The sequence below is a fragment of the Microtus oregoni genome, unplaced genomic scaffold, assembly GCF_018167655.1.
Source record: "Microtus oregoni isolate MIOR12 unplaced genomic scaffold, Mior012 000007F_ref0000211, whole genome shotgun sequence".
Lineage (NCBI taxonomy): Eukaryota > Metazoa > Chordata > Mammalia > Rodentia > Cricetidae > Microtus > Microtus oregoni.
The window spans coordinates 18,612,545-18,624,294 of record NW_024543066.1 but is presented as its reverse complement, the minus strand read 5'-3'; the positions used below and the strand labels follow the sequence as shown (position 1 = coordinate 18,624,294).

The 11,750-nt window shown below is 41.3% G+C and overlaps 1 protein-coding gene across 1 annotated transcript; it reads left to right on the top strand.

The window, feature by feature from the left end:
• The first annotated feature begins 540 nt into the window (after positions 1-540).
• On the top strand, positions 541-7,210 carry Il1rl1 (interleukin 1 receptor like 1). Its single transcript, XM_041656038.1, has 7 exons — positions 541-610; positions 1,133-1,343; positions 2,332-2,506; positions 2,619-2,781; positions 4,234-4,302; positions 5,561-5,702; positions 5,986-7,210. The coding sequence occupies exons 1-7, from the start codon at positions 550-552 to the stop codon at positions 6,152-6,154; spliced, it is 990 nt and encodes a 329-aa protein (XP_041511972.1). The 5' UTR covers positions 541-549; the 3' UTR covers positions 6,155-7,210.
• The last annotated feature ends 4,540 nt before the right edge of the window (positions 7,211-11,750 follow it).

Here is an 11,750-nt window from a genome sequence, read left to right as displayed (position 1 = left end):
TTAGTTCAAATTTTCCTTCCTTAGTACTTTTGTGGCGGTTATCTCTGTGTACCAGAGTGTAAAGCAACAGGCTGTGGTTTGGCATACTGTGTTTTCTAGCATCTGCTCAATTTTATGGTTCTGATTTTTTTCAAATCTAAAAAATTGTTTTCTCTCCTCTTAATTTAGCTTCTTTATGGGAATGCTCAAGAGACTGGTAAGAAACGACTGTGAAATAATCTAATCATTGTGAGAGCTGCTCGCTAGTTCCAGGTTCAGTTGGAACAGATGTGACACTGGACACCTGAGACCCAACTCTTCTGCATAAGTGAATTTAATAAATACGTGTTCAATGACTGATTCTTCTTTCCAGGGGAATCTTTAGTAAGTAAAAAGCAGGTCAAGATAAAAATTTTCTTGTAGTTTTATATGATTTATTTTTCAGTGGCTACAGTGACTTCTCTTCTGGACCCTAAGTCAGACATCACTCATCAAACACCAAGTGAGCCCATCATAGCCATTCTGTGTCTCTGATCTATCAGTCACCAGCACGAGATTGACAAGCAGAGAATGGGGCTTTGGGTTTTGGCGGTTCTGACAGTTTCCATGTATTCCTCAGTAACCAAGAGCAGTGAGTATTGGTGCTCAGCTAAGTTGTATGTTTTTTTATTTTAACTTAAGTAATTCTGGGAACATTTGTTGCATCTCAGTTGCTTGCTTCCAGTTGCTCTGGGCTGAACTGTGTGCAGCAAAATTATTTCCTCTTCACACGTTCTTTATCATAAATCTCTCAGTAGGAATTCTCTATTGTGAGTGTATCATAATTTTGGAGTTACATATATCAAGACTGAACACAGTACCTGCATGTGGGAGGCATTATGGGGATTTATTCACTGACAATGTGTTTGCATGAATATAGGTGTTTTCCCCTAGGAGCAAAGGAGAACATAACTTCAAACTGATTCCTTAGTTTATTGCACCACATAGCACATTTAGTAAAGGCTTTTAACTGTTGACTTAACATTTTTCAAAGCATCGCAACCTATGATCTCTTTAAAAATCTAATCAAGAACGGAAACATTGAGTTATATGAAAAGAACTGTGGTTTTTTTCACATGGTCACTTCAGGGTTGTGTTCATACTTTATTTGTAGGTAAAGCAATCTGGGGTCTGGAACATGAGGCTTTAATTGTGAGATGCCCCCAAGGAGGAGGCCCGCTTGATCATGTGGAATGGTATAACTCAATTACAAATGAGAGTATGTCTACTCAGAAAAGCAAGGGGATTTTTGTCTCCAGAGACCGCCTGAAGTTTCTACCAGCCAGAATGGCTCACTCTGGGATGTATGCCTGCGTGGTCACGAGGTACTGTGCAGGAATCCACTGTGAGCTTTGTGCCTGCTCCCTTCTCCGTAGTGATGGGTGCTCCAGCTATCCTTGCTTCCTCTCCGCTCTGCCCCTCAGAGAAAGGGTTAAATTTGTAAAGTGATTTGAACCATAAAGTACTCTTGGGAAGACCAGCAGCCTGACTGGTGATGGGCTACTGAACATACCACAGCAAGGCCATATACATGCATATCCATTCTAAATAGAAAAATGCCCAGCTTTTCTAGTGACCCAAGAACAATGAGTTATCACTCACTGTGGTCTGAGAGTAAGAGAAACTAACAAGTGGAAGCCCAGACATCTGGCATCCCAAAGTTCTGTGCCGGGCCAAGAGGTGTAGATGCCAGAACCTGAGACAAAGAGAGAGAGACTGCAGAGACCCAGTCTCGGTGTCTGTGTCTATAAACCCTCAGTCTGCACTGCAATGGCCTCGTGTTTAGATTTCACAGCGTCTCTGGTACTCACAGAGTCTCACGTAGCCTAGATATAGCTTGATGCCTAGGTTTGGAGAAGACAGTTCCAACCCAAGCTCTTCTACTAGTTAGGTGTGCAGTGCCACCACGTGACTTCTCTGTCTCTCAGTTCCTCGTGTGTAAAATTCATATGGTAGCATCATGTTCCAAAACAATAACAACAACAACACAAAGCCATCGCTGTGAGAATAACATGATGCCAAAATGTGCTTAATTCTGTGTCTGGCTCAACAAACACTAACCAATATTTTAGTTAGGATCCTAGCATGACAGTGGGCGATGAGGACCTGGTGAAGCCATTTTGAAGGCTTTGTTTTTTCTCCAGTGTAGCAAATGAAGTCTTTAAAAGCTCAAGATTTTGATGATTATTTTGTAATAAGAGAAGAACTGTATATATCGCTTTTGCAAGAGCAACACTGCCCAACGGATGGAGTTGGATTAAGCTATCTCGTGGTAGCAGGTAACACTTTTAAATGCTTGCCTTCTTTCCATAGCCCTGACTTGAATATGACTGAATTCATGAATGTAACCATACATAGAAAGACAACAGGCTGTAACGTTCCCGATCATTTGATGTACAAAACAGTAAATGGATCAGCAAAGAACCCCAAGATAACTTGTCCAACAATCTTCTACTATAATTGGTCAGCGCCTGTTCAGTGGTTTAAGGTAAAAGTTTGAAATGTAGGGGAGAAATGGACAAAATTAGCACAAATGATGTAGCAGAAAGTGAAAAACTCAGTGGAAGAGGAATGGGATGTTTTTCTGGTCGTTGCTGCAGAACTGCAAAGCTCTTCAAGGACCGAAGTACAGGGCGCACAGAGCATACTTGTTCATTAAAAACGTGGGGCGAGATGATGAAGGGGATTACACATGTAAATTCACACACACTGAGAACGGGACCAGTTACATCGTGACCGCAACCAGGTCATTCACAGTCGAAGGTAAGCTCCTGCCTTCAGCAAACTTCAGGAGCCAAACAAAAATGAGAAGGGGGAAGTGAATATTTCCTGTTGTATTCTCTATCCTCTGTCCATACTCTATTCTCTTCTGGTTCCCATCCACACACTCTACTGTGACAGGAAGTTGGTGTTGTACAACACAAGGTTGATGAATTCCAGGGAAAGATATATTATTGAATCAAAGCCATAGATAGCTATTCCCCACCCCACCCCCGTTTTTGACTGATTTCCAAAATGCTCATCTACCTAAATCCTGGATGCTCCTGTTTCATATATATATCCTCAGAAGTTCTTTCCTCCTCCCTTAAGCTCTCCCTTTGCCCCTAGATTGCTTGTAGTAACCAGTGTGAAGTTACACAGACAAGCATACTGCCTGGTACGAGTAATGACAAGATGAAAGTTTATACTACATTTAGCTAAGACGCAATTGATGTCCCTGCATAGCTGGTTGAGTTTATGGATGTAGAAACCGCAGATGAAGAGGCCTGAGTGTCACAGGGCACCATGACCTTTATACACACTGCTGAGTGGTTTTCAGTTATGGTTTATGTGCTTTTGGTATCATCGGCATCTTCAAGGCAGGTCATTTGCTTAGAAAAAACCTTTTTCCAAATATATTTTTAATATTGTAGAAGTCACTTGAGGGTAAGATTTTTCTAATCATATCTGATGGCATTTACAGAATTGAGGTCTTCTGGGCACAGTTGCCTCTATAGAGGAGATTGAGGGGAGGGTCTCACCATCCAAGTGGCGGTGAACAAGAAAAGGACTAATCAATACCGAAGAAAATGTTTTGTTTAGAGCCTTTTCAGCCCCCCATTGCTGGAGAATAAGCGCCATCAGACCACAACTGTGTTTGTGTCTCCACTTGTCTAATGTCAACTCCCGTAACGTTTCCTAACAGCAACACCCTGAAATTAATGACCACCTAGGGGTGAAGGATTTATCTGTGCTCCAAGATACCTCTTGCTTCCCTGTGCCTCAGTCTCAGGGGCCACAGGAAGGAGCCTTCCCGAGGATAAGCACAGTGGCGGAGGGTGGTGAGCAGCACACCTCTGTGCTCATGGCTGCATCACGTTCCCGAGCCTATTGACTTCCTCTTCTCGGTACATTTATGCCTATCCTACAGAATTATGGTTTTCAAATAGTTGTAGGTCATACAACTAATGGGTTAGACCAGCACTTGTTTTAATGATATAGAAGAGAATAGAAAAGAAGATGTCACAAAAGGTATCATAGTAGTCAGAAAAAGTGTTGCTTAAGATATTTTATTTGTTTCATTTGTGAGTGTGTGTATGTGAATTGCCAAAGGTGATTTTCAAAACAGTTGACACAATACTGTGAAATAAAATAGAAATATGAAAAGATTAGCTTTTATTGATGACTAATCAATGAAGTAATACTTACATTCTATTTCTGTTTTTTAACTTCAAGAAAAAGGCTTTTCTGTGTTTCCAGTAATTAAATTCCCTGCTCACAACACAACTATGGAAGTGGAAATAGGTAAGAAATTTTAAACAACTCCCTGTTAACCTGGAAAACATTTCTTTCTGACTCTGGGTCTGGTTTCCTATGGAAGGGTCATGCAATTAGTAGAGGGGAACTTGGGGATCATGTGAGGTGGCAGTATGGAAATACCTGTCCCTGTCACAACACTGTATTTGTATAAGGGCCTTAGAGTTCATGGTCCTCATTTAAGCATCTCTTTATGGTCACTTCTACCCAATGGGCAGATGTCCTCATTTTACTTTTGAGGAACTTAGGTTCAGAGATGCTCAAAGGCATGCCCCAAGGTCATAGATGAGCGATAGCAAAAGAATAATAATAGATTTATCAATCTCTATGTCTCTTCTCTTGTTGAGTTTCATTAGAAAAGATTTGGTGTCTGAAACACCATGATGAGTCACGTCTCTCTCCTCTCCCATCTGTAATCTATGACTACCACACTCCTGGCCTTATATATCTCTCTCTGATGAGCAATGTGTTTTGCGGTCTTCCCTATTATGCCCACACTGATATTCCTGCATTTCTGGGGAGTGAGATCATATATAACTCCCTGTTTGTAATCCTACCTGCCACCCTCTTCCTTGCAAAGAACAGCATTTGATTTGGTCTCAACTCAAGTCTTGGCCACCACCATTTCCATCTGTAGTGTGGTAGCCTCTAATCCTTACTTCATAGCATTGCTGTTCCAGAGACTCTCAGGTCCCCATGTCAACTATGTCCCTTATTTTAGGCAAGCTCCTGGTGGGAGCCTGTAGTTCAGGAAGCAGGAAGTTGAATGTACAACTGTGGCCAAAATCAGCTCTGATGTTTTCACTTCCAAAAGAATATCTAGAGTCAAAGGGAGTAGGATGGAGCACCAGAGCGTAATCTTTGTGAATGTTTTACACCCAGAATAACAAACAGTTGGGCTGGGCAAAGCAGTTTTATCTCCAAGGGCAGCTCATGGAGTGACGACGGGGATTCTGTGGGAAGGGAAAGATGTGGAAGGAACCAGGGAAAAAGAAACTCATGTTTCAGCTATCAGCAACTCCTTCATGATTGTAGAAGCTGTGATGCTAGGGCAGGTAGTGTTTCCTGAGGTGAGAGGGTGATGTGTCTGTGAGGAAAATGGAGACACTGGCGGGGGTGGGAGAGAGAGGAAAGAAGGCACAGGAAGGGAAGTGGGCCGGACTGCAGAAGGTTTACTACACTGGGTGAAACTGATGCCACTTGTAGAATTTAATTTTCCTCATGAATTTCTTCACTTCCTGTCTAGGAAAACCAGTGAATATCACCTGCTTAGCTTGCTTTGGCAAAGGCTCTCAGTTCTTGACTGAAGTCCTGTGGCGGATTAATGAAAGGAATGTTGAAATGTTTGGCAAAGAAAGAATTCAAGAGGAGAAAGAACAAAATCAAAGGTATTTCATCTATCTATCTATCTATCTATCTATCTATCTATCTATCTATCACCTATTTCTTGAGACAAGGTCTTACTATGTCATCTTGGTTAGCCTGGAGCCTACTTTGTAGACCAGGCTAGGCTCAAACTCACAGAGACCCTCCTGCTTCTTGAATGATGGGATTAGAGGCGTGTATCACCACACCCAGCTATTTTGATATTGGAGTTGAAACAGCCCCCTCTCCCACCTCCCAGCTGGCACTTGCCAGGAAAACATTATCAGTAACCTGTTGCTTTTTCAGTTCCAGCAGTGCCATGGATTGTTTAACCTCGGTATTAAGGATAACTAATGTGACAGACAAGGATTTGTCCCAAAACTATGACTGTCTGGCCCTGAACCATCGTGGCGTGATAAGGCACACCTTGCAACTGAGAGAAAAACAGCCAAGTAAGGCATGTCCCTCCCACTAAGCTTGACTAAACTGGTGGAATCAACTGTAAAGTGCAGCCATTTTCTCAGAAGACTGTGCGCATGCAGTTTGGTTCGGGGGAATCCTTCATGATCATGGGGACTAGTCTCGTGAAATGGGTTTCTCCTCTTGGAGATGCTCTTTAAATCTGCTCTTCCCAAAATGTTTCTGTCTTCCAGGGGGACTCTGTGCTGCTCTATTCCTCCTCTCTGTCTTCCCCTCCCTCCCTTTTCTCCCCACAGTCCTCTTCCCACTCTTCATCTTCCTTTGCCTGTTCTCGCTCCCTCTTTCCTTCCTTTTTGTCTGCCCGTGACTTCCTCCTCAGTCATCCCTTGCACAGTCAACAAGGGGCTTTGGTGTTTATATTGGGTTCAAAGCAGGACTAGCCCTGTGGTCTCTCTTTGTGTAATTTCCTCACTGAAAACAACTTATAAACTTTCCATTCAGAGCACTTCTCAGGGTCCTTGCTTGGTCTTCGAGTTTACAGCTATAGTCACCCTGATAGGTTGATGACCAGTTTGAGTCCATCTCCAAAGAGTGCAGAGGAAAATATTTGTATCCTTATCACCCTCTTTTATGATACTTACCACTCCCCTAAATGGCAATACAATTAATGTAAGCAAAAAGCTTCTTTTAAATATTGAGAGGGTGGAGGATGGAGAGAGATACTGACTCTAAGCTCATAGCAACATGTGAAGCATTCATTTGGATGAATACATGGATTAAAAGGAGGGTGGGTGTACCAGTTTGACACAGACAAGTGGTGTCTCTGCCTGGTATGGTACTTGGGCTCTTTGTTATTTTCGTTTGTTTTGTTGTTTGTTTTCACTATGGAGACCAATCTGGCCTCTGCTGGCCTTTGCCTCCTGGGTGCTAGAATTAAAGATAAGTGTCCCCACACCCAGCCAGGAGTTTTCTTGTTTTGGTTTTGGTTTTAGCCTCTGACTTGTAAATTTTTATTTAAAAAAAAATGTTGTAATTCGTAGGTGGCCAGACTTGTGATGACCAGGCTCATAGATGACTCTTAGTGTTGTCATATTTAGCAAGACATTAGGCATCTGCCCCGATAATGGTGTTACTCAGGATGACTGTGGAGCACAGCACTGTGTTCTAGGACAGTGATGAGCACAGTGATTTGTACAGGGTGAAAGAAGCCACATCCCTGCTCTCACCCAGCATGACCTTGTGTCCTTAGTACCCTCCTCTGCTAATGGTGTATCTTTTGTCTAAATTTCTGAGTATTTTCTCGTTCTGTTTGTATTGGAATTATATTTGTGTTACCTGGAATGTTATATTTGTTTTGTGTACATGTATGTGATTTTTGTACTCTCTGGCTTATTTTTAATTCACCTGTTATTTTTCAAATCAACATGTTTATACTATTTCAACAACTCAGTGTATTGAATAAAAATTGTCTCCATTGCTGTTGAATTATCATAATGAATTCTTTTGTTTCTGCAATTCTGGTATTTTTTAAGTTTGAATAACAAAAACTTAAAAAAAAAGTCTCCCTCCGCATAGTTCTAAATGCTGTTACATGCAAATTTAGTGTCTGTGATAAGCATAGTACATACATATATACAAAGCTTCCTATGTATTAGGCTAGATCTAATTACCTTCCCTTAGAATTTCTCATTTCTCTTGTCACCCCCATGCCTATACTATCCGTTAATTTCACTCACTAAGCAAGGAAGAAAAAGCAGAGTGAGCCTGAAGGATTAGCAAGTACTGTAATCCTAGACTCAGGACTCAGCACAGATGTCATTTGCCTGTTTATAAACACTGACAAGAAGCATTTGTGTCTAGCCATTGATGAGAAAATTCCTTGTGCTTTACAAAATCATAAGCACTTAGGTAGATGTTGAGTGTCAACTTTCAGGGACATCTTAAATCAAGGTCTTGCCTCTTGTTGCATGTGCTCAACTGTCCATAAAGGTACTTACTAACAGGAGTCCCTGTAAGAACAAGTCAACTTCCCACACGTCCCTAGCATGTATCCGACTGGACTTTTAGACAGTTCTTCCAAATGAGCTTCTTGGGAAGTTCTTATTTAAACCTGAAGAAATAAAGACAGCAACCTCTTGCTTGTTTTGAGCTCTCATTCTTGGATCATCTTTGCAGCACCAGACTTTGATGTTTTGAGTTAATTGTCCTGCATACACACAGATGGTAAACTATCAGGAGTGATAGAGAAATTTGTAACTACTAGTAGAGATTTTCATGTCATATCTTGGAGCCTGTGCCTGGGGATTTACAAATAAGATTTTTAAAAAAATCACTTACCAGGTCAGACTTATGAGTCTCTTGCTATTCATGTGTATGCAGTACCACTTCTAATAAATCTATGAGCATCATAAAGTTAAAGCTGCCAAGAATATCATGAACGGTGGCAGTTCCTGTGTCCGACTTGTACATGTGTCTTACAAGTTCCCAAAGTTGGAAGCAATGTTGTTTTTGTGTTTTGTGAAACAAGAAATGTGGGCCTAAGCTCAGAGACAGCTGAAGGGAGATCTCAATAGTGGGAGGCAGAAGCATTACAGAACCCAGTAAACTGCCTTCTCCCTTACACACACTCAGTGACCTGCAGTCCTCTCTTCTATATCCCCCACCCTCTAGCAGCGACAAGCCCCTGACCAGTTACTACTGACTCACGCTCTTTAGTGTGACCAACACTGATCTTGTCAATCCCTTTCTTACTATTTCATGAGTTCATATCCTTATCTTCCCCTCAATTACTCACCCTACTATAATTCATTAGATGTGTCTTTTTCCCATTTAAAAAAAAAGCCTTCTACTACCATCATATTAATCTTGGAAAAAGAACTCTCATTTTCAACACTCCACTCCTTCATGTCATGACAAATTCCATAGCAAGAGTTTCTGGTTAAGCATAGCCCCGGACACATCTTCCACTATTTCCCCAAACTGAATTGATAAAGCTTTCAGAACACACACTCCCACCTCTGCATATTGCTCAGCATCCTCTCTGGACAAGGGAAGGGAAGCTTTTTATTTTTAGATCTTTCTGACTCCTCTCCATCCTTTAGTGATCTCATTTAACAGGATTCCTTCTTTACTCCTTCTGGAATTGAGCAGGCTCCCTTCAAAATGTCTCCCCCAACTGAAATCCCTTCTTATCTCCTCTTTATGGGTTTACATGTGTCTGCGTGTCTTCTTTACTTTTAAGAACACTGGGCCACCAAGCCTCAAGACTTGCACAGAATATGGGCTAAAACAATTGATTTGTTGATTTTGAAAATATTCATGAAAATTCAACATTGGTTTATTGAGTGAGAATGTCTTGTGGTTTCAATGGATGTCAACATCCATGCATTCTTCCATTCTGTCTTATTTTACTAATACTAATGATAGTTTTTCTCGTCTCCCCATCTTTTGATAGCCGATCATCAAAGCACCTACTACATAGTTGCAGGATGTAGTCTATTGCTCATGTTTATCAGTGTCTTGGTGATAGTCTTAAAAGTGTTCTGGATTGAGGTTGCTCTTTTCTGGAGGGACATAGTGACACCTTACAGAATTCAGAATGGTGAGTATCAAGTTCAAGATTCTCTTCACAAGGAAAGGTTCCACAGTGACTATTGGTTTTTTTGTCTATTGATGTTATGCTGCTAAACCCTATTTTCATTTCCTGTGTAACCTCCTCAGTGAGATCTTTGAGTCTACATAGGTCATTTTCCATGCTTCTCCTGTTACTACTTGTACTCTTGACATTCATCTCAAATCTCCTCCCTGGTGGAATTACTATTCTTAGTGAGTCCCTGATAACAGACTCTGCCCAAGGCCCAGATAGGTTTCAATGTTTTGGGAAATATGTGTTGATAAAGCTTTATGAAGGGACAACAATAAAATCATCCTGGAGTTTCATGTTCAAGCACATGAAGGAGGAACACATAACACATGCAAATTTTCCTTGAATCCTCACCCCATGAGTACATACTTACTTGAACTTTACCCATGCAAAAAGAGTTCTGATTAAATGGGAATATTTGCCTTCATTTGAAAGTGAACACATTAGGTCTTAGCACTTGACACTGTCAATTAGCCGGTGGTGGTTTGATCTGTGGGTAGTTCAGATCCCTTATGAAATTTGACTTTTCTCACTATTGACCTTTAGCATATGAACTTCTTCTGAAGGAGTATTATGGTTTCCACATACCCTTGATTTGGCTTTCTGGGATTTCAGTTACTGAGGGTCAGCTGAAGCTTAAAAAGATTAAATGAGGAACTGCTGAAAGAAGCAAGTGTAGGTTTTAGGTTGAGCATAGTTCTGAGATGAGTGATAAAGTCACAGTGTCCTGCTCTGTCTTGCCTGGGACATGAATGATCTGTTTGTTCAGTGTATCCATGGCATGGCGTGTATGCTACCCACCCACTAGCCAGTGGCTGTATTAGTTAGCAGGTTTGCTGCTGAAGTCCCACAGTGTTTGAGTCTGAGGAATAGTTGTTTTACTTTGAGATAACTGCCATAAAGTTCTAGACTATTGTTGCTGCCAATTTTGTCAGAGTCCATGGCTCCATCCTGATTCCCAGTTATGGCTATTAAACTCTTACTGTGCCAAGTTTATAAATTAGTCTTAGGTCTGCGTGTCTAGGAGACAATGTAGAATAGAGGGCTAAGTACTACCCGTGGCTTTGGGTATCCATTGGCTGTCTTTGCCTAAGTGAGGCAGGCTGTGTGGGGAAAATGAAACAGGCACCAGGCACAGAAGGAGGCTCCATGCATCATGATAAATACCAGAAGCTTATGAACAAAATTGAAGTGTCCTGAACAGACTCTCTGTTCTCTATCATTCAAGTTCAGATGTTAAAAACCAACCAACCAACCAACTAACCAACCAACCAACAAATCAAACTTAGATCCGCATCTGTTATTTCCTGGCCACATTTTATATCTGTGGGTTGTTGGTATCTCTTGATTTTTAAGAGGATTTGGGGGGATGAAGCATATTCACTAACAGCCATACAACTTGTTAAGAGCGGTCTCTCATCAGATGAACGAGAGAGTTTAGAACCCATAACGAATTGGTACTTTTTGGTCTCATTCTTAGATGGCAAGTTGTATGATGCTTATGTCATCTACCCACGGGTCTTCGAGGGGAGCTCAGCAGGAACCACCTCCGTGGAGTACTTTGTTCATCACACTCTGCCCGATGTTCTTGAAAAAGAATGTGGTTACAAGTTATGCATTTATGGGAGAGACCTGTTGCCCGGACAAGGTAAAGGTGCCATCATGGGCTGGGGAATTGAAATTCATTGGAAAAAAAGTCTGGAAAGGAGACCAAGAGAGGGTAATATTAGGTAATGAGGAGGGATGGGGTGGCACACGTGGAATAGGGAAGAGGAAAGGAACGTGGGGCAGCTATAAGGGGGGTGAAGACATCAATGGGTGGGAGAGATGAGGAAAGGAAAGCTGCAGAAACACTTTGTTAAAAAGTATCACTATGGCATCTACTATAATATTTCAATTTAAACATTTTTAAATATAAAAAACTTCATATGGATTATGTAGTGAGAGCTATATGTTTTCATTAGCATTTTAATGTATCAGGTGAAATATACACACCATTTCCTTTGCT